The sequence below is a fragment of the Falco naumanni genome, chromosome 2 (genome assembly GCF_017639655.2).
Source record: "Falco naumanni isolate bFalNau1 chromosome 2, bFalNau1.pat, whole genome shotgun sequence".
NCBI lineage: Eukaryota > Metazoa > Chordata > Aves > Falconiformes > Falconidae > Falco > Falco naumanni.
In genome coordinates, this window is record NC_054055.1 from 73501079 (window position 1) to 73524299 (window position 23221).

Consider the following 23221-nt stretch of genomic DNA (forward strand, 5'->3'; position numbering starts at 1 on the left):
GCCGCGCCCCTTCCGGCGGGCGCTGCCGGAATCAGCGGGGAGGGGGCGGCCGAGCCCAGGACGCCTCCCGCTGCCGTAGCCAGCCTCGCCCCGCTGCCGATCCCCCCTCCCCTCATGGCGGTGGAGCGCCCGGGCACCGGCCCCTCCCACCGCCCGCTCCGGCCTCCCCCTCCCCCGCCTCCTCCTCTTCGTTCGCGCGCGGCGGCGGCGGCCGCGGGGCCCCTCTCGGCGGGGATGTGAGGGGCGGAGGCCGCAGGTAACCGGGGAGAGGGGAGAGGGGAGAGGGGGGCGGGCCCGCCGCGGGGAGCGGGCCCAGCGCGGGCCGGCTGAGGGGCGGGGGCGGTGGGGGACCCGGCCGGCCCCTCGGAGGGCGGGGGGAGGCGGTGGTTGGGGGCGCCCGGGGCGGGGGGGGGCGGTGCCTGCGCACGCGAGGCGCGTCCCCGCCCCCACGTGCGGCCCCGGGCCCCGCTACGGGAAGGGCCGTGCCCGCGCCTCCGCGCTCCGGCTGGCCCCGCCGCGCAGGGCCCCGGCTGCCGCCTGCCTTCCCCATGCCGCCCGGGGAGCGGTGAGGGGCGAGCGGGCCGGGCCGGGCGGGGGGCGCTGAGCCTGGCTGCAGAAGCCCGAGGAGACCCTCGGCGTGTTGGTTTCTCCGTAGCGGGAGACTTGCTGTGGTTTGGGCTCAGGAGGGCAAGACTGAAAAAAAAATCAGTAAGTACAGGCTGGGCGCTAGGCGCCCTAACCGGGCAGAATTGGCAGGTTACAGTACGCAGGTTCTGCCCGAGCCCCTGAGCTGCTGTGCCTCTTGCTGTCGGGGAGCTGAACCAGTTTGTCTTCGGGTTGAGTTTAGCTGAGGTCGAGGGCTGGCCAGTTTGGTTTCGGATCGGCTTCAACAGGACCGAAGATCCCTGGTAGCGCTTTAGTTTGCGGTGGAAACAAATTAACTTCAGCTTTGCGTTGTAGTTCGGAATGATGATTTGTGTTCATTCTTACACTCTGAAGACATAGGCTGGGTCTGACTCTCTAGTCCTTGATTACTTTTTTTTTCTGATCTTTTTCAACCAGTCAACCTTCTCCATTTCCCAGCAATATCTTTTAACGTTACTTTTAATTAAAACATAATAAATGTAAGCCGTCATGCCTCTTCCTGAACGCTTTGATGTGCCTCATTGTGTAGAGTTAGTTTGGTTTTTTCCCCCTGAAAGGTAGCAAGTTCGTTGATAGAAAAATATTGCATAAGTTTTCATCACTATCATTGTATTTAGGACTAGTGTCATACCAGTTCTGCCTTGATTATAGAGTTTTTAATTCTTAGGATAAAATCCCAGCAAATAAAAAGCAGGTTATAACAGATTGATTATCAGTCACGTTAAAGGACTGCGTTACCTTACATTTGAAACTGCCTGTCATAAATATGAAAGGTAAAATTTCAGTGAACCTGTGCTGGTGACTCATTCTGCTGAGAGTGGAGGTGGTGTACTGGGTACGGCAAAGATGAAGCAGGTCACGTCATCTACTCTTAGCTTGAGTCTACTTTGATAGACCTCTAGGAAACAAGCCAATGTGGTATCAGCTATAAAACATCGTCTGTAGTTTGTTAATGTAGTTAATGAATAGCACTGTTTTAGTGTGGATACTTTTTAGTTTTATGTGAAAATGCTTTAATTGAAGGTTTTTATGGAAGAAGCTTTTTATAGAAGGGAATAATGACAAATAGCAAATACGAAGAGTAAGATGTACAAAAATTTTTAGTGTGCTATTTTTCTTGTTTTCTCCCAGTTTCTTAAAATGGAATGCTTGTTTTTGCTTTGTTAATAGAAATCTGCTATAAAGGATAAGTTTCCCCACAATTTAAAACTTTTAAAATATTCTAAATAGAAAAAGTTTTAAAAACAGCTAGAACTGTTAGCATACGTTTTGCTTTCTGAGTACTTGTGCTAGTGCCTCTAACATTATATTATATATATAAAACATTTTAAACAATTTTTTTTACCTTGCCTATATAATAAGTAAATAATTATGTGTAAAAGTTTGCACACTCATTTAATTTTGACAAAGCTGGAAAACTATATCTGTGTTGGGACAGATGTACAGTGCGAAATTCAAGGTACTCTTTCCTAAATAATGCGCACAGAATCTTTGGGTACTATATGTATGCATCTTGGCCCTTTAAACATGCACATGATAATTTTTGAACGAGCAGCTCTTATATCTTAATGCTATGTCATATCAGTCTTTTCAATGTTCTCTCTGCGCCTGTGTTTAAAAGATATGTTCACAAGGGAACAGAGCATAACTGAGGAAGAGGAAGACTTGGGTTAAGGAGTTAGGTATATTTTAGGGATTTTAGTAATCTTACGGGGAATATTTCTGTGTTCGTACTCCCCACCGCCCCAGAGTTCTCTATATAAACATCCTTTGAAAACTCACCATACCAAAGCCAGTAATTAAATCTTTATATTAGTTTTTGTAATAAAAGTGCCTTAGCACTTAAGTTACAGAACAAAACTGAAAGGGCTAGGATAGTATTTCAGTAAACTTTAGCATGTTACCTTCTAAAGAATAGGTTAGATCATAAGTTACTTTCTTTGATTAGTGAGTTGAAAAGCAAAGGGGCGAAATGCTTCAGGTGAGACATACAGGAAGATCAAATGTAAAGTCACACTATGTTATTCAGCTGGTTTTAAAACAAAAATCCTGTCCCTTTTTAAAGCATAGATGAGAAAATGTACAGTATTGTGTGTTGTGCATGCAAGTAAAATTAACTTGAAATTATGGACGTAATTTTTTTTGCTGAATTTCTAAAATGCAAATTAATGTTATTTTTAATTTTGTATTTTAGCAACCTAACACTGAAATATTTAAGAAGTTAATGCTTCTGGATTTTGGAACAAAATTGGTATGTATTATGAGCCTTTGAAAAGCTGATCACTGAACATTGGGATTTCTGTTGTTAGGGAGTGTTTCTGTTCGCTGTGGTTTTACGCCTGTGGAAAGGAGGAAGGGAACACGTAATAGTCAATGTGTATTTGTTAAAAGCAACTTGTTGATTCAACCCCTTTTTCTTCCCTGAAAAGTTGTATGGCTAGGAGGGCATTAAATAGGTGCTGTATTTCAACATTACAAACATAAAACTTCCCCTGGAGGTTTTCTAAATAAGCAGAATTGAAAATAAAGTACCACAGAACAGTTCAAAAGATGCTGAATGGCTGTACCTGGAGTAACTATTGTTAATGTCTTGTCAAAACAGACCTTTGTTTAAAAACCTTCCTCTGTGAGTCATGTTTGTTTAGTATTAGTGATCTGGCTGAAAGGACAAAGGAAGAATTAATGGCATTGAGCAGGGAAGGGTTGCCAGTGTGTAAATTCAGATGAGTATTTTCAGGAAACATTTCTGAAAAAAAAAAAGATGCTTTTTGTAGGAGTAAGTGAAAGTTATTAGTAGTAGTTCTGTAGAAACTAATTCAGAGGCTATACTAATAGGGAAGTTGATGTGTCAACAGTAGATGACTTCTCAGGAAGGGCTATGAAACCCACCCATTTTGGATTGCATGAAAAGTAGTCTTTCGCTGTATTGCAGAAGTAATAGTAACTCAGCTAAAATACTGTATGCAGCTTTGGAAGTTGCATTTTCGTTTCAAAAAAAAAAACAGTGAGCTGTTGGGAAAGGACCCAGAGGGTGGGACAGCAGGAGGTACCAAGCACCTAACTTGCAGAGTAATTTTAAGATGTGAGTGCAGAGACAAAGAGAGTTGTGTCTTTTCCAAGTCCAGAGTGGACAAACATAATGGGCTTTGGTACTGAAAGTGAAGATCTAGATGAAGATTATTAGATAGTGAGAGTTCCTAACAGCATCAAAGCATGGCTGCGGTGTTTATGAATTTTCCTTCCTAAGTATTTCCTGGGAGAAGCTTGGCAGAAGGGGCAGCAGTGAATGATGCTGTATGTGGCAAAGGGTTGAAGTAAATAGCCTGCTAAAGTCCTTTTTAGCTTAGTGGCATCATCCCGTTCACAGTTAAGAAGATCAGGTTTTAGATAAGAAAAATGTGGAATCTACCATTTAAATACTTTTAGCATACATTTAGATTACTTCTAGGAGAAAAGACTGTCTACTGAACTCTTGAGGGCTGCTGGCAAAGTAGGCAAAGCTGGAACAATCCACAACTTACAGCTTGTGGAAGTGATGCTAATTTTCTTTGGCTAATAATTCCCTCATCCTTACTTAAGCTTATCTGCTTTTAAATGTAAAATATTTTACTTCATCTCATGACACGACTTCTAGTGTTTAGAACTTACTTGCTACAATAAACATAAAACATCATTTGAGCGCTGTGTATGTGCTGCTTTTGGGATAAAAAGACTTTCGAGCAAAGAGAGAAAGAAGTGTTACCTTGTGGTTTAGACCAGAGAGTCTGTATCTCATCAGCATTTGTGATACTTCATGGTTACATCTTCAAAATAAGAAAACAAACTTTGTGGCTAATCTGGGCTTGCTTATGTCCCACAGTTTATTTCAAAATGCTTTTTCTCCGTCTCTCCCCATCTGATAACCTTCAAACTCAGTGTATGTTCCCTGTGTTGTCTATCATGGCATTGTTGCCTACAGAGTTGTGACTCTTGATGCTAGAAGATCCGCACAGTTCATAAATGGGTGGGTTTTGGAGGCATTGTGAATGCTGTAGCTTCTGTGGGTAAGGGTAGTCTTATCCCCTCGTTACATCTTTGAAATCAGAGCAGCAAACTAATATTCCTCCATGAAACTGCTAGTTTCATACATTACAGCTGAAATATTCTCTGTGTTAAAATCAGCTGTGAACTTGATTAAAGAACCTTTGCCAGAGCTACACCAAATACAGCTAAAACCCCTGCCAGCTTTAACTCTTGTGGTTTTTCTGGCTTCTCTCCTGTTTATAACTTGGTAGTGGCCCTGGCTGCTGGAATGAGACAGCTTTGGCGTGTCCTGAAGCTGAAATGCGAGAGGAGCGTGTATTCTAGAAACTGCTCATTTCATAGCATTTTCTTTTCATATTTGCAAAGACAGTCATTTTTCTTGATGAAGTTTATAAGGACGCATTAGTTCCTCCTTTACTAAGTCTTACGGTTAGAATTAAACCACTGATTTCCTGAAGTGTAAAACTTCCCATGTCTGCTATTGCTTTGACTTTGCATCTATGCATGTAATTTGCATGTGTAGAACTGACATCTGGCCTATATGCAAAGGTGAACCAGGGGTTCACCGTGACTGTGCGGCGGAAATGGTCAGCAAATGTCAACATCTGTATAAACCTCAGATGGAAGTAGGGCAGTCCAGCCCAAGCAGAAATGGGACTGTTTTCCTATACTTCTTCACCTAACTGGATGCAAGTGAGAGGATCTGTGTTCAGTTTTAATGCTAACCTACCTGTAGCTCTCTGCTAGGTTTTTCCTAGAAGTTTAACAAGTTAATCAAAGTTGGAAGCAAGAAAGTACAGAGAAGAGTACTACTGGAAGAAAACATGTTTTGAAGAAACAGGGGCAGGAATTGAAATGGTGAACTGTCATGGAGACTGGAATATGATGTTATCTAGTGCTGGGCTCAGTGGGTGCATCCATACCTCACTGGGCATGAGACAGGGTGCTTGACACCAGTGTTGTACTCCTGCCTGGGGAAGCTGCTGCTGGATCTCAACATTAAAGCTGTGGAACCCAGATTCCAGTAAGCACTGAAATGGAAACATTTTATTCCATCCTTTTCTTTCCTCTCTTTTAAATCAGAAGCTTGTTAGTGCAGCTTACGTCATATGCCACGCTTCTGAATATCTGTAAAATAATTTCTTAGGGAACCAAATGCTAGTCTTGGCACATCTGTCGGTGTTCCTAGGAAATAACTTTTTTTTTTTTTTTTTTTAATCTATATGTGATGTTTTCCTTTAGAACAGTTCTATATACTATGGTAATTATCAGTTCTCTTGAAATCACAGCCTAACAATAATTTCATTTTCCTTCATATTATAGAGAGGTTAATCACCTTGAATCTACTTTGAGGGTTTTTTTTTTCTCCAGTTTAAGTGTTATTTATAGAAATATCTTTACATTCAAAATCTTTTGTGTTAAATGGAATCTAGAATATCCTCATTGCAGCATGTAACAGGAGATGTACTAGATTTTCTTGTTAAGCTAGGGACTGAGCATGTAAAATCATTTATCTTCTACTTAGTTATTGTTGAAGGTCTTAACTAATTAAATTTGGAGTCTTAGCAGGCTAGGTGAAAGCCTTTCAATGTAAACTCTGAATTGTTGCTGTAGCTAAGGTGAAAAGATGCTTCATAAGGTGTGGGAAACTTTTTGTAGAATACATCAACAAACAGATATTTCTGTGCCAGACTTCCGTGTTCGTTAGAGAATAAGCACATGTGTGTACATCTCAAGCTTGTTTGTGTTGCAGAAATTGCTGTATGATTAAACATTCATTCTAATCCTTCCTTTCATTTTTCTAGTGAGTTTATATGGAAGAAATGCTGTGGCTGTTCTCAAACACCTTTACAAACTGATTTCAACGTAAGTGTTAGATCAGTATCATCAGTTACATGGTGTGCTGGACATAGATCTGTGTATTTAATGAAAAGAAAAATAAATCACACTTCTTCTAAGTTTTTCTTCACATTTCTCACAGAACTTTTATTTGTTAGGGTTTCAGTTTTTATATGCCAGCTCAGAAACCCTTCCTTCTGCGTGTTCAGACTTTGTAGTCACTCATCCATGGTTCAAGCTTACACATCCTTCAAAGATAGCCTTTTTTTAAAGGCACTCATAGCAGAGACCGTTCACAGAAGAACCAGTCATATGAACTGTTGAGGATTTTTCTGTACAGTATGTGTTTCTACCAATTTAATTCTGACGTGTTTGTTTTGCTCAGGTTTCAGTGTTGCATCATCTTGTGTTGAGTAACAGAAGTTCTGCAGTTCATTGATCAATGTGACAGGCTTTAGTAGATTACGAGATGAGTGAAACTCGTGGGAGATATGACTTCTGTATTGGTCTGGTGTTGGCTATGAGTTCCAGTATTTTCATCGGAGGAAGTTTCATCCTGAAAAAGAAAGGCCTTCTCCGGTTAGCTAGGAAAGGCTCCATGAGAGCAGGTAAATACCCGTTTAAGAAATATGCGGATGTTTACATTTTGCTGTTTAACAAAAAGTTGCTAAATTTATGATCTTGTTTTGACTTTATTACAGGAATATGAAACCTGAAACATATAGCTGATAATGTGTTTTTCTCTGGTGTCAGATACACCTAACTGTGTGATACATACTATTTAATTTGCATCTAATGCCCTCTAGGGACACTTGTTGAAGGATTCCTTTGCATGTCAGTTAAGTCTAAGTTGCACTTGCAAATTGAACTTGGAAGCAGCACTCTTAACCACCTACATCTGTGCTCCTGAATGAGTGAATTTAGGAGAATGTTAACTGCGTTTGAGTGTCGGGAGATTTTTTTTGGAAAACTAAAAATCACATTGTGTGTAGCGAGCGGTGTCCCTCAAGGGTTCATACTGGAAGCAATACTATTTAATATCTTCATCAGTGCTGTAGGCACTGGGATTGTGTGCTCCCTCAGCGAGTCTGTGGATGACACCAAGCTGAGCGGGGCAGTGGGGCAGTTGACACACTAGAGGGAAGGGATGCCATCCAGAGGGACCTTAACAGGCTTGAGGAGTGGGCCCATGCAAACCTCACAAAGTTCAACAAGGTCAAGTGCAAGGTCCTCCACGTGGGTCAGGGCAGTCCCCAGTATCAGTACTGGCTGGGGGATTAAGGGGTTGAGAGCAGCCCTGTGGAGAAGGACTTGGGGGTACTGGTGGATGAAAAGCCGGGCATGAGCTGGCAATGTGTGCTCACAGCCCAGAAAGCCAACCGCATCCTGGGGTGGCCAGCAGGTCGAGGGTGGTAATTCTGCCCCTCTGCTCTGCTCTGGTGAGACCCCACCTGCAGTGCTGCATCCAGCTGTGGGGCCCCCAGCGCAGGAAAAACACGGACCTGTTGGAGCAGGTCCAGAGAGCCATGAAGATGATCAGGGGGCTGGAGCACCTCTCCTGTGGAGACAGGTTGAGAGAGTTGGGGCTGTTCAGCCTGGAGAAGAGAAGGCTCCAGGGAGACCTTATTGTGGTCTTCCAATACATAAAGGGGGCTTGAAAGAAAGACAGAGATTTTTTTACCAGGGCCTGTAGTGACAGTAAAAAGGGGTAGTGGTTTTAAGCTGAAAGAGGATCAATTTAGGTAGGATGTTTGCAGCATCCTCAGATAATATAGAAGGTAGAATCTGTATTTTTAATTCAGTACCTGTCACCTCTGCTTCTAAAAGATGGTTGATCTTGAGATACGTAATTCATACTTCCTGGTTTGGAATGAGAAAGCGTGACTACATTTCACATGTTTGTACATGTACAATACCACGTAATCCACACTTGACTTCCACAAAGCAGCTCTTTTGTAAGACACACATAACTTGGCTTTTTGTGTCATTACAGTGACTGGAAAGAACTTTTTCAAGGTGATGCAGATATGGTCATCAGTGCTGTTTCTAATATAAAAGAAATAAAATAGAACTGATTTTCAAAGTAGGCTGTAGGAGGTATGTGCACATCAGAAACTGAAGATGCTTTGATTTCAACCTCTCTAGCTATAAAGCCTAAGTATCAAACAAAAGGCTGCCTGTATTTTTAAGGGCATAGGCTGCAAAACAATACATTACGGTGATGTTACCAGTGATGAGTTACTGTTTGTCTGTGTATATTTTTAATGGAGTTGCTTAGCAAACATTCTTTTAATTTTAGGTCAGGGTGGTCATGCATACCTCAAGGAGTGGCTGTGGTGGGCTGGACTTCTTTCAAGTAAGTATTAAAAATATATTAAAGTATCAAAAATATAATCTGCATTATATAATCAAAGTAAATAGCTATGTCAGAGATGGCAGCTATGCCAGAGATGGCAGCAATGGTTACAAAAAAGGAGCAAGATGGGGATTCTACAGTGCATGGTAATGCTATCTGGTGATTTGAATTTTATTAGTACAGCTCTAGTGATTTTAATATAACTTCTCTCACACCAGAAGTTCTTTCATTAATTTAACTGCCCTTTGGACAGTGGAACTAGGCAAACATTCATCTTCCTGTATCTCTCCGCTAGCATATGGGTTCTGGCTTTTGTCTTAGCAAAGAAGTGCTTATATATACAGGATTCTTTAGAGGAGGGCATATTTTGTGATGATGTCCATTTTATGAACTTTTTTTTTTTTCATTGCTTAAACTCTCAACTTATTGGCTGTGTTCAGGTAACTGTGGCTTAATGTATGCATCGCCCTGTATCCTGCTATTGCAGATTCCTCCATGCAGAAGTTCCTGAGTCAAGTTGGCAGGCTGGGGAGCTACAACATAGACACCAAAATAAAACACCTTCTAATTTTGCTGAATTAATTTTAATACCTGTTGTAGTCCTCCAGACTGTTTTTTAAAATAGTGGGGGGGCGAGGTGTATTCTACTAGTACTGTTAGCTGAACGCTGTAATTAGAATTTTCCATTTTCCCCTTACTGCGTGTTTGTGTCTACAAGAACACATACTGCACTGATTCACAGGTTTGTTGCATAAGACAGCCTAACTCTTGGTTTTTTGTTTTGTTTTTTTATTATTATTATTACTCTGCAGTGGGAGCTGGTGAAGTAGCTAACTTTGCTGCCTATGCTTTTGCACCAGCTACATTAGTGACTCCTTTAGGAGCTCTCAGTGTTCTTGTAAGGTAAGAAACACTAACAGAAAGCAGTTGGTTTCAGAAAGAAAAGTAAAATATTTATTTAGAAATATGTCACAAAACATGCTGTAATAAATGTGGTTTGTTCTTAACAATAAATAGAGTGCTTATAAACATCAGGAGTAACTTTTAAGTTTCTCCAAATGTGAATTGACTATGCTATAAAAGGGGTTCTATCAATGCATCTACACCTCAACCTGTGAAAAGCTATCATCTCCTGCATTTCAAAAACATGCTGTATACAACAGTATACATTTTCGTTCCGAAGTAGAGTTAAGATTTTTGTCTTCTAACAATTATTTTTACAAGTGCTTAGATACAGAAATTTTTGGGAGGCAACACAGAAAAGGGGTTCTAGGAGAGATGCCAGATATCAACAGGTAATTCTGTCCATAGCAAATACCTTGAGATAGAAAACCGACTATGTAGCTATTTTAAAGCTGCACATTGTGTATGCAAGTGACCTGTAAGTTTATGACCAAATGAATGCTAGTACTAATACCATGTTTGCTGGTGTATTTTTTTCTTTTTAGTGCCATTCTTTCATCCTTCTTTTTAAATGAAAAACTTAATCTACATGGAAAAATAGGGTGTTTGCTAAGTATACTGGGATCAACTGTAATGGTAATTCACGCTCCACAAGAGGAGGAGGTAGAAACATTGAATGAAATGTCCCACAAACTAGGTGATCCAGGTAAGAAAAACGGTGGCTTGATATGCATGCAGCCCATTATTTATTTACTGTAGTTTCATTACTGCTGCTTTTAAGTTCCAGGAAGATAGCCTGTGTCTGCTTCATATTGTCCAAATGAAGCGGAGATTTGAATTCTGTGACATAATTCTACAGGGAGCTTTTCATGATGCCAGTGAACTTGTCTGGCCTTGAACAGAGTATCTTCATGTGAACCACTGAGATGACAGTTTAAACAAATGCAGCAGCACAGCTGGATAAATACAACTTCTATAAATTTTGATTGAAGTGTCAGTCTCTAAGCCCAACTTTGAGCTATCCTTAAAATGACAAAGTAGGTGCGGTGGTGTCCGCTGAGAAGCGTCATCATGGAGACTAGCTCCTATGCTGACGTAGAAGATGAGGTACACACAATTACACATCTGCAAAATACTATGTATGCAAAGACAGTTTCCATTTTTAAATGCAAGGAAATAACCAGCACAGAGACCAAAAAGCTGATCTTAACAACCTGGTTATTGGAAATCTGCCGATGAATGTAGCAGCCTGCCAAAAGTTACCTCCCTAAAGCACATTCAGACACAAGCAAGTATCCAGTGGCATCTACCGCTGAATGAGTCTGTGTGAGAAGTGACTGAGCAGTCTAATTCTGTAGTCATCTTACCGATGGGGTAGTACAAGTAATACAGCGTGTCTGAGCATCCTTCTTTCATTTTAGCTAGCTCACTCTAAAATCGCTTAAACTTTGGTGTTGAAGGAGTAATAAGAAACATTGTGAACTCTTCTGTTCAAGCTGAGCTGATTGCATTGTTAACAAGTGTTTTCTCAGTACCTCTAAGCCACTTCTGATCGTGTACATAAATAACACTGGTTTTTTTCCCCCCAACCACAGGGTTTTTGGTCTTCGCAACTCTTGTTGTCATTGTGTCTTTAATTCTAATATTTGTGGTGGGACCTCGCCACGGACAGACCAACATTCTCGTGTACATAACAATTTGCTCTGTAATTGGAGCATTATCAGTCTCCTGTGTAAAAGGTTTGGGCATCGCTATGAAGGAGCTTTTTGCAGGAAAACCAGTGCTGAAACATCCCTTGTCTTGGATTCTGCTGCTAAGCCTTATTGTCTGTGTGAGCACGCAGATCAACTATTTAAACAGGGCTCTGGATATATTCAACACTTCAATAGTGACTCCGATATATTATGTAATCTTTACAACATCTGTTTTAACTTGTTCCGCCATCCTTTTCAAGGAATGGCAACACATGGCGGCTGATGACATTATTGGCACCTTCAGTGGCTTCCTGACTATTATTGTGGGGATCTTTTTATTGCATGCCTTCAAAGATGTTAATTTCACCCTAGCAAATCTGCCCCTCTCTTTGCGGAAAGATGACAGAGCAGCAAATGGTACTTTGCTGAGCACGTATGACTGCTTTAATCATGATGAAGAAAGTTCTGCCTGTCTCGGTGAAATACAGTCCACTGAGAGTCTCTCAGCCAGGAGAAATGGAAGTCTGTCGGCCTTCTGAAAATATCTATGTGTTACTTATGAAAAGAACAATTCTGTAACTCTGGACTTTTTTTCTGCTGTGAGATGTCTGAGCTTGTCTGGAAACAGTCATGTACTTTTTTTAACAGTATGTATAGACAATCGTTAATTTTTAAGTTTGATTAGTTTGGATAAGGAACACTGAAGGGGTTTTTATTTGCCTTATTTTTACTTTAAAAAAAATACTAAAATGACCTCAGTCCACAGCTGGTTTTGTTGCTTAAGTTATGTGTAAATACTTTCATTTCATTCTTCTGTTTTAAGATGTATTGCACTAATGACAATTTTATCAAAAATAAATCGCTTTATTTCTGCATTGGTGGTAAAAAGATTACAGTGAACCTGGATCCTTTGTACTTGTGGCCTGACTGAACACTGAGTGACTGTGAACATGCTGAAACAGGAGCTGCAATAACAACTCTTGTCCCAGTTTGTAGAAGAGGAAAGGGAAAGCTACAACCTAGCAAGACTAATCCTTGACAAATACTGCTTAACTAAAACTGCGTGCTAAACTTGCAGGACTTGCATCCAAAAAAACCCCCCAGTCTTACCAAATCAGAGAGTAACTGTCAGGCAGCAACAAGAAGGCAGGAGCTTCTGCTCGGATAGCTGAGGCTGTAGCTCCTGCTGTGCCAGTTCATGCAGGAGGAAGGATTTGAGTCATCAACAGGAGCCAAAAAAAGCTACTCCCTCTTCTGCAAAGGAGACCAGATTCTGGCTGGTTGCTGCCCCTGCGCTGTAGAGCTGCTCTGTGTTTTTAATATTACAGCTTGAACTCACAAAATTGCAGTTTTATTTGCAGTAATACAATTTTTTGGCCCTTTTTAAAAAAAACTTGTCACAGCCAGTAACTGTAACGTAATGTTATTACTTTAAAAAGAGGTGAGGCAGGTAGGTGGTAATTCAAGTTTGCGAAGGCAGAAAATAAAATTTAGTCATATGGGTTTTATAAGAATACTTCTATCATAGATGCGAAGGTTAGATTTTATTTGGCACAGAGACAATTAGTTACTGCTGTGAGTTGTCAGTTTTAGTGCTTACCGTTTTAAGAGTATAATTTAAGATTATTATTAGGACAAAAAAAACCAGTTCCCACCTGTGAAACTAACTCTGCGGCCTTCCTTTGGTATATGTCATACATGCCAGAGGCGCAAAGGTGTCAAGCACAAAAAAGGTTCCTTACATTTTGGTTGAAGAGCAGGATTTGAACTTCCACCTAATTCTAAGGGACATCACCGCCAGCAGCACGCAGTCCCGGCAACATGCCCCTCTAACCCTTACACAACAGAGGGGAGCGGCAGGGAAGCACTCAAACCCCTGAGCAGTCACTGAACTCTGGGTGCTGCTTCTAGTACCAAAGCAGGGCCTGTCCAAAGAGTCTCTTGGTTTATGTTGTGGTAGGCACCCTGGCCTCCAGCCTCACTGGTTTTGATAAAAATAATTAAAAATGGAAAAAGTTACACCTTTTGTGCACCTCGCTGCATTTTTCCTTTCACATAGGAGAAGCAGTTACACCAAGTGAAGAGGTTTTAGTTCCCATCAAGTATTAGTAATCCTGTCGGAAAAAAAAAGTAACCCACCTTTGAAAAACTGGAACCAAACATCTCATGGGGTTAATGTCCAAATTCCCTATACTGAAGGGAAAAATACCAATCATAAAATTTAATTAATGGTAGTAGTTTAAGATGTTAGAGACCAATTCTCCTACTGCTGAAAGTTAACTGGAAAGAATTAGAACTTATTTTACTCACAGCATCATTAGTTACTTTTAAATAGTTCTTAAGACAGAAAAACCCAGGCTTATTAATTAACCATTCCTGCACCACAATGTCAAGCCAAAGCCCCAGTTGCGTAAGTCTTAGCCCTAAACCAGTTACTATCTCAACAAATTAAGGAAGTCGTTCATTTCCTTAATTGAAGCCTGAAGCACAGGGAAGCATTTGGTCGACTAGAAATGTTTCTTAAAGAAAGCTGTCTGTTAAGCACCTTGTAAAAAAAATCCTGCAACAAGCTGCCATAACAGAGCACAAGCATTTCCTACTTCGTCTGCCACGCACTGGGCAGCCTGGTGTGTGCTCTCACCACAACAGAGCACTCCGGAATGGCAGCTTGCAAGCACAGATGTCCTGGGAAAACCTGCGGTAGTGGAAATTTGCTTACAGATTGCCTGGCAAATTTCGGTTCTCTTTTGCTGAGGATTTTCAGTTAATTTCATTTCTTCCCTCAAAATCCAGTTCTCTGTGCCACCCCATTACCTGCACAATCCTCACCTCCCGCACGCCGTCTCTGTCAGACACTACCCATTACCGGACTGGATTCCATTGCTGTGAAACAGCCGACAAAACCTGAGCAGGAGAAAAGACGTGCTGTAACCTAACCTGGAACTAGCCAGAGGGATGGGAGAAAAACAGGTTGTCAAAGGGATGCATTCTTGGTTTCATACTAGGGGTGGGAAACATTAACCAAATAATGTCTCAGAAATCCATATCCTGGGTAAAACGAGCGGTTATCCTGATGGTGTCTGCTCCAACCATCTTAACTCACGTTTGTTTGGGGCTGATCCTAACAGCCAACTGAAAAGCTCTGTCAGGATCCTGCAGAAAGCAAGCAGGAATGGATTACTACTTTTGGCTGAACGTGTTGCTTTAAAATTCAACTTTTACAGTTTCAAAGCTTTACAAACAATTTTACTGATGCGGTGTTTGCATAATACAGTGAATGTAATTAAACAAATACTTTCCATAAGTAAATCATGATTAACATCATTAGAGCTTATGTACTGGGATAGATTACACCTGATCACTGTAGTCAAGATTCCTGTAAACAAGAATTCCTTATCACTTGTAAGTATGTATTTTGGTATGCCGGCATGTAACACCAACCAAAATATAAATTGTGTTAGAACCTCTCATTAGGAAAGAAGTAAGCGGTCCTCATTCAAATTAATCAAACTACTGCCTCTTAAAAAGATCAGAATACTATCAGTCACCTCCACGTTAAATAACTTTGAAACAGTCACCTTAATTAGCCTTCATTTCCGTGATTACTGATCTCCGAGAATAGTTTTGCAAAGAGGAAAAATAATCAACAGACTAGAAAAATTATTCACAAAGCACCAGCAGAGTTTGTTGGGTTTTGTTCTTTTTTTTTAATAAAGGCTAATTAAGCAATTAATGCTGTAATACAAACAATTAGGAATCGATTTCTAAAAATTTTTTTTCTACAGAACCCAGTTTCTTACCCCCCACCCCCAGCTATTATTTTGATAGCTTTGGGGGAAAATTATGCCAGTCCAGTCTGAAATGACCACCTCAGTACAGGAATGCAAAGAGATTTCAAAAAAATCTTTTACAGTCGCAGGTTTTTAATCAAAGTATATAAAATTTTAGTCTAGAAAAATAAGTATGGATTGTATACAGTTACTGTGCTTGCAGACTGAAGAGGACAGCACACCACTCAAATGGCACAGGCATACTGAAAAAAAGTATTCCTTAAAACTGTCGGTGTGGTTTTTGCTTCTTGGGGGTTTTTCCTCATACTTTTAGCCTAAAGAGGTGCAAAAAGTATTGTTAGGTGGGAAGTCTAGTTGCTGGCAAGGGACTGATGAATGGGTGGCTGGAAGCAGCGCACGTGTTCCACGGGTGTGCTCTCTCCATCGCCGGACTTCAAATACTTGTCCAAAATAGCAATTATTTCATCATTCAGAATCTGGAACTTGCGAATTCTCTCAACCATTTTCTTCAAAGGCTGCAAACATCAAAAAAACAGACACAAGGGAATTAGCTGCGGAGATAAAAAGCCTTAGATGCAGAAGCAGCAAATGCTGTTACCTCACCTCTTTCAGGAACGTTACAAATCTTTTTCCCTTCCACTGCTAATCCAGTGAAAATCCAAGATGCGTTCTGGTTTTTGACAGTGCTGCTTCTTGTACAAAAAAGGGAAATTTACAGCAGCCTTTTTGTAATGTGAACACACGTACATGAGATGGAAAGCATTAAGAAAATCCCGTGTATTCAAGAAATCAGAACTCGACCAGTCTTCAAACTCCTGCACTAATGCCTTAATCTTTTGTTCCTAAAAACCCTGGTGCCCTCATTTTCAGCATTTCATTTTAAAAAGCGATTGCGATAGCTACACTGCTTCCGAGTACAAATGGCTCTGATTTATTGTTGTCTTTGTTACCACAATGAATAAGAACAGATGGTTTCAACTCACCACATTCTTTATAACCTCGTCTTTGCCATCATGTTTTTGGACTTTCAACAGGTGGTAGCAGAAATCCAACACATCAAAGCGACGCTGCTGTCCCAAAAGGACAATGATCATACAGCCAGCCCAGTGCAAACCGTCTCCGAAGCACTGCCTGAAAGGGCAAATACACCACAAAGTACAGTTCACCTAAATCTTCAGCAATGTATCCACAACAAATGCTCTGTTATCTGCCATTATACTAAATAACGATTATGTTGGACATTAATCCAGAAAATACTGCAAAAGCTGCTCTATATTAAGTTCTCTTTCCAGATGCCACAAGCGATGCAAATGGATGCTTAAAAAACTGGAAGCCTCCCCTCCTCCAATTTTATGCAAAGTAGAGTTACTCCAAAAACATTTACTCCCCATCAGACTTCAACAGCATTGCATTTCATTTTCAAAGAAAACAGAGTGGGAATCCAACACTGCTCTGTTCCTTTGGGCAGTGTGCATGAAAGGGAGCAAGCGTCCTATGCTGCGGCCTCCATAATTGCTCGGTGAAACACACGCTACAGCTCAGCAGTTTTTCAAACTAAGAATATAATCAAAATTAACAAAACCAAGAACAACAGTCCCTGGTTAACTCTTCATGTTAACTTCCAAGTGCTCATTCTTGTTCAGATTTCAGAGAAGAAACACTTGTTCAAAATACATGCACAAATTTGAAGTTCAGCATCCGTAGGGGTACGACCGCTATTGAAAAAGGCATGCTAGGGCCTGTTTGCCATGGGATCATTCATTACACACTGGCAATAAATACTAAAATAGAGGGTTATTTTCATTAAAGATACAATAATAACTGTGTTCATGGATTATGAGCCCCTCCCGGTGACAGCAGCACTTTTCCTTGTTTTCGCACTGAGCTCTTGCAGACAGGCGAACAAACGCCTTCATTCTGGGGCCCCCTGCCAGTTACAGGCAGGACAAGCAAAGTACTGTTGCCTGCAGGTGGACAGCTGGCAGCTGGTACGTACTCCACTGTGAACTCGTGTGTTCCCACGGGGATGCAGTAGACAAACTGCATTGCGCTCCAGAGGCGGTGGAATTCCACGCACTCGTCCACGTGCATCACCCCATTGCTGGGCAGGGGCCCGCGCCAGATGGGATCATCCAGGAAGGAGCGGATCCTCGTCAGGATAACCTCAAACATGGACAGGCCGCAGCAGAGGCGTTCTTTGGTCAGCAGGTCCCCTTCCCTTGCGATTGCTATTTGCTGAGGTGGAGAGAAAGAAAGTGCAAAATCCTGGTAAAAGCCACTTGACCACAAGACTTTAAACAAACTGAAAAATAAAATGCACCGCATTTTTCAGTCTCACTTGGTTTATTCTAGGAGAAATATCTCCTGACTTTAAGTGAGGGCAGAGGCCACTAACCTGGGGTTCAGTTCAGTGGAAAAAACATTCGGAGAAAATTGTAAAAGCCTTTTCAAGCAGACAGGCTTGAAAGTAATGCTAACTGCAGTAATGCTAATCCTGGACTGGTCTCAGGGAAGATCAAAGAATTCTCCGCCTGAACGGAGGCAGAAAGCAAACCCAAAGAGCTTAGCGCTCCACTGCTCATACGGGCAGCAGCTCCTGCCTGCACTCCTCTGCGCATCTCCCTCGGCTGCTGCTGTTAGAGAGGGGAAAGCTCAAAAGACAGCACAAACAGGCTCAGACAAAACCCTCGGAAGCAATGCCGGTTAGGGCTTGTCCCAGCTCGTGCTGTCACATTGAGAGCTCTCTCCTACTGCAGCACCTGTGATGACAAAAGCAGCCTGACATCTGCTTCAGAGCACTCTGCTCTTCGTTTCTACTGTTCACATCTCAATTGCTTGTAAACGGCTAAGGTTAGCAGAAAATTAATGTACCCCTCACACAGAGAAAAGAAAATAGTGCTGAAGCTGCAAAGGCAGTTCAAAAACATTCTCTTTGGCTACTGATTCCAGGAGAGGTCAACTCAAATGACAGCTCATTTTCCAAGAGTTTCTAATCATCTGGCTGAAAGAGGACTAAATTGTTTAAAAATTACAGATATATATATACACATACACATGAAAACTGATTGCTTTTGGTGGCATTCGCAGCAGGACCTCCCAGGCTGGCCCTTGTATTGAGAGGGTATCATATAGCAACATACATACAAATTAGCATTTCCCCCTAAAACGCATTACCTCCACCCCAGCCTCAAATGTTTTAAAATTCTGAGCTTTAACAGGTTTACCAAATCCATGGAGCTAAAAAAAATCCAGTTGAATGAACAAGCCAGATGTGCACGTTGAAGTTCTGACAGAGTTATCAGCGTGTGTGAAAGGATAGGCTTCTTTCTGATGCTCAGAAATTTCTTGAATTGCCTCTGACACAAGTGAGACAGATTACCTGAGGTGTGCCTAGTCTTTCAATAAGAGGAACCAAATGTAGTGGAGCATATTTTGATTCCAGTCTTTTCATTTTAGCATCAAGTCTTTCACCCTCTGAAAGGAAAAATAAAAATAAATAAATTGGGGAAAAAAAAAGAGAGCGCACTGATGAATTGCAATCAACCAAGAAAATTCTTATTTTCATACAATCTTTATTCAGTACAGAAGAAAACTGGTTATGTTATTTTCATAGGTAATTTCAGCTCTAAAATAGCTGGTTAACCTTCAATATGCTCTTATAAAAATATATATATTTTCAAATGTTACATTGCGTGTGTGCAAACAGAAAGAAGGATTTGTTGTAGAATACATTTGATTAACTAACTAAATTCAAGACAGAATATAAGGCTCTATTGTGCTGCTGCTGCTGCTAACATATTTGACTCCCACTTGTACTAAGCCAACAAAATTGTCCTTATCATACACAAAATGCTTGACTCTAGAAGATGTGGTATAATGAGGGTGGAATCTTGTGCATGGGAAGGCTTAAAAAAGCAGCTGGCACCCCCTCATCCCTGGCAAGTGGGACATGTTCTCCGGAAAAATGGGAAAATGCTGTTTACAGTGGTCTGGTTAGTTTTATGCAGGGATGCAAGTAGCTATGGTGAGTCTGGAAATATTGTCATAGATTTTTAGTTGATGAGATTTCTCTGAACAGAGCAAATCAGCTGCTGTGGCAGCGAGAAACTGAGAGGAAAGGACACAGAGGAGTAACACTGAAAGAAGAGAAACATGAGAGGCAAAAAAAAAGCTCACTTGCTGAAGACGAAGGATGAGGAAAGCATCTACCAAAGGAAGCAATCCTGCAACATTCACTATTGCATGCCTAGTTTAGTTAAAAGGCGTGTAAAAAATCTACTGGTATCAGGGACCACTTGTATTTACTTACTTGCCGGCAGACCTCCCATACTCTGAATGATCAAGCCGACCCCACTTAACTGACAATTGTAGAAACTAGACAGCACCTTTGGAAAAGCCTCTCGCCATATCCATGCACAGGGGTAATATTGCCCTGGCTGTCCATCCCACCTTCCCCTACCACAGCATTCCTCCTCCTCCTCTTGTAATTTCACTGAGCCTCGCTAAGCAGCATGTATTTTCCAGCCAGGCAGCCAGGCCTGAATCTGTCCCCTCTGTCTGGTAATTGACAGCGCTGTTGTGCAGGATGGCTGGGGATGGTCACCGAAACCGCAGAAGCAGGCAAGAAAAGTGGAAGGCGTTACCCAAGGAAGGTATTTTCATTTAGCTGATACCTTTGACGTGAACTCTGGGCAGGATATTTTGGAATGGCGCCGCATGCAACAGGTCACACACTTCCTCTAGGGACTGAAACGAAAAGGAAACGAGAGGCATTTAGGAATGAAGAATCCCCAGGTCACACCAGATCCCAAAAAACGGGCTTTCCAAAAGCACACCAACGCCGTCGCGGAAACACCAGAGGGCAGCCAGCCTCCATCGCCACTGCACGGAGCCACTCCAAGTTCTCCTCTCCTCATGGGATCGCTCTCAAAGATGATTTGATTTCACCAGGTTGCCTTGGATTCCCAAATAAACTCCAGCAGCTCTCCTCCCACCCTCAGCTGGCAGTTCGTAAAGAACAGGGTATTTATTAAAAAGACTAATGCAGAATGAGTAATTTTGGTGTGAAAGCGGCAGACGGCTCCTGCGCAGACAAACAGAGGGGTGAAGATGATTCACTGCTTGGTTATTTTTACCAATGCTATTCCCACAACCCGTTACTGTGGTGGGAGCGTATCCCCACCATCCAGGCTGAGATGCACGACAGCAGCAGTGAACCACCTCTCAGCAATTATTTTACACCTTTAGGGAGGGGGGAAAAGACGACAGGTGTCTCCTGGTTCTTGCCTGCTGTATGCATGTGCAGAGAAAATGCAGAGATGACCAGAAGCAGCCGCATGACTTTACTAAGCTCCTCTCCTCGCTTTTGGAGCAGAGGCCCCGCGCATTTGTAATCCCTGAGCACTAGTATTGGAAGAGATGTTCATCAGCCACACTCTTGGCGAGGTCGGGGTACTGGGGCTCATGTGCCTTTCCCAGGTTTAATTCCTTGATGCCAACACCATGAAGATGCATGTGCTAGGTCGCCAAGATTAACAAGACCCACCCAGCAGCAGAGAAGCACTACAGACCTACATTTTGCACTGGGATAAAGTCTAGTTTACTGACGATGGACAACCACAATGGAAAAATACCGAAATACATGACAGGACACTGGGACATCACCAAGGACAAAAACAAGAGAAGGAGCAGTAAGCAGGGGTGTATGACTAGTGTCACCAAGGTGGCATCCCAAAGAACATACCTCCAGTGCTGGTGTCCCTTTGGCACACTCTCAAGCAACCCTCCCAGGAGGCAGTGAGGGACCTCACCTGCCTGGCCTTTCACCACATACCCTCTTAGCCCGAATCCAAAGTAATCCAGGTTCTCATTTTGTTTCAGCTATTCCATTACTGACTACGGGTTCGCTGCTTGTCAACTGGCCAGTTACTCTCCACCATGAGGAAGGGATCCTCTTAACACCATGAGCAGGACTCTGAGGAGCAGCATGTCTTCATTACCTTATCTAACATCAACAGCTTTACTACGCCCTAGAGAAGGAGTCTTACGTGACGATTTATTTTTGTTCAATGGCAGGCCCCCAGCCAACTTACTGAGGAAATGACATAGCTGGTTTGCAGTCAGCAAAGATCTCTAGATGATGGGCAGCCCAGCCTGAGCAGCACCGTGTGCTTGCACAGCGTGGGCAGAGTGCCCTGTATGCAGGGTGGAGAAGAGCCTCCCCACCCAGGTCTCAGAGGCACAATGCAAGTAAAGGAAGGGGAGACAGCACACCTGTTGCTTTTCTGGTCCGTAAGCAATGCCCATGTTTCCCTCCGCAAGCACCCAAAAGTATGAAGAAAAGGAAATCAGATGTCTGGCCATTTTGTTTGAACGGAAGATAGTAATAACGTGGAAGAAGGGTGAGAAAAGTAGAGGGTAGAGGTAGGGATAAATAGCAATTGTAGGACCGTGCCCTCAGCAGCAGGCAGCTTTGCATGCTGTAATGCAGAGTCTAGGCATATAGGAAGCAGCCAAAACACGGGACGTGTTTCCCAGCTTTGTTCAAACCAGGACAGATGGAACATCTGGCAGAGCAGGCACCACTGTCAGCCATTCAAGCAGCAAGAAGGATGTCCAAGGATGTCCATTTTAACTTTGTGACGTTTCAGATGACAACGGGAATAACGAGCAGGAAAGGAAAATAACAGTACCAGATGCACAACTCATTGACGTAAAGAAAGTAGCTAGCCTGTGACCCACTGCAGGAATACCACACGTGATCATAATTTATCATGAAGGTCATGATATTTGATCGTCAGGTACCATACGCAAGGCAACGTCTCTCATCCAGCAAGGTGAGGCGTCACTGCTATCTTGTAGACATGAAAGCCCCTGCAAGACTGTAAGAGATCAGAGCAGGGAACTGTTTCTACCCACCTGCCCACCAGCAACAGCAAACTCGCAGATTTCAACCTTGTTATTTATGACGTTAGTAACAAAAATTTAAGAGTACATTTTGAGAGACAGATGGGTTTTAAACTAGCACAGCAGGCACCTACCAGACTCTGTTCAATAAGGAGGCAAAACAGGACGGCATTTCCCACTTCCCGCAAATTCTGGAAGCAGACAGTCTTAAGTTCTGCGTATTCAACGATGTCCTTCAACTGATGGTGAAAGAACTCCAAGATACCTGAAATCAAAAGAGAAGAAAAAAAATTCAATCTCAGGAGATAGGACGAAATCTAGTGATGATCATGCAGGCACACCTTGGGAAAGCAGGCAAAAAATCCTGGACACATAGATAAGAGTCATACAGATCAGGACTAATTTTCCTTTTTGCCCCAGAAGCACTTCAATTTTCTAACCAATTTGCCTATTCAAAGGTTGCACTGAATGTGCACACGTACACTGTATCAGCACAACAAACTGAGGGTGCAAATTTAGAGTTCTCTCTGGAGTATCAGCACAAGAGATTTTTTTATCTCCAGGAAACTGAAAGGAGCAGTATTTAAACACATTAAAAATCAGAGGTGAAGAAGTGTTAAGGCAGCGGTGTGCTTTTTAACTGGATAAATCATGCGCAATGAATAATATTTAAGTGAATAAATCATGAGGTTCTAACTCCTGGGAAAAGGAGCCAGTATAAGAGGTAAGAAAAGCATTTCCAGGAACAGGAAATTCTCAAGTGCTATTAGTCCTGTTCCAGCCTCTGTCCCCCAACCTGCCACTCCGTCCGACACGTTCAGGTCACAGCTGTTATATTCAAGGGTGACAGAGCCAGCAAGGAGCTGAGTGCTAAAGGTACAGGGAACAGGGGTGCTGTCAAGCTATGACTCTAACAGTGCCACAGGCAGCCAGAGGTGATCTGCAACCTCACAAAACAATTAAATACAGAAGTAACAGGTCCAGCTCTGCTGGCAAGGGTACACAGGATCCTGCTGACAAGGGTACACAGGATCCTGCTGACAAGCACCATCAGAACACGGTTT

The 23221-nt window shown here is 42.2% G+C and overlaps 2 protein-coding genes across 5 annotated transcripts in view; one reads left to right on the top strand and one right to left on the bottom strand.

The window, feature by feature from the left end:
• NIPA2 (NIPA magnesium transporter 2) lies at positions 1-12350 on the top strand. Of its 2 annotated transcripts, none has more exons than XM_040584831.1 (8): positions 1-256; positions 2840-2896; positions 6474-6534; positions 6893-7115; positions 8807-8863; positions 9676-9766; positions 10312-10472; positions 11362-12350. In XM_040584831.1, the coding sequence occupies exons 4-8, from the start codon at positions 6977-6979 to the stop codon at positions 11997-11999; spliced, it is 1086 nt and encodes a 361-aa protein (XP_040440765.1). In that variant the 5' UTR covers positions 1-256; positions 2840-2896; positions 6474-6534; positions 6893-6976; the 3' UTR covers positions 12000-12350. The 2 variants fall into 2 exon arrangements, with proteins under 2 accessions (XP_040440765.1, XP_040440766.1); XM_040584832.1 differs by lacking the exon at positions 1-256 and adding an exon at positions 600-708.
• Positions 12351-14684: 2334 nt separating this feature from the next.
• Positions 14685-23221, bottom strand: part of CYFIP1 (cytoplasmic FMR1 interacting protein 1) — a 76583-nt gene continuing 68046 nt past the window's right edge. For all 3 annotated transcript variants that reach the window (XM_040584828.1, XM_040584827.1, XM_040584830.1), the window contains 6 exons: positions 22292-22422; positions 19925-19997; positions 18631-18725; positions 17248-17486; positions 16235-16382; positions 14685-15766 (listed from right to left, as the gene is read on the bottom strand). In XM_040584828.1, coding sequence (XP_040440762.1) covers positions 15602-15766; positions 16235-16382; positions 17248-17486; positions 18631-18725; positions 19925-19997; positions 22292-22422 — 851 coding nt within the window. In that variant the 3' untranslated portion in view covers positions 14685-15601. The remainder of the gene's footprint in view (positions 15767-16234; positions 16383-17247; positions 17487-18630; positions 18726-19924; positions 19998-22291; positions 22423-23221) is intronic.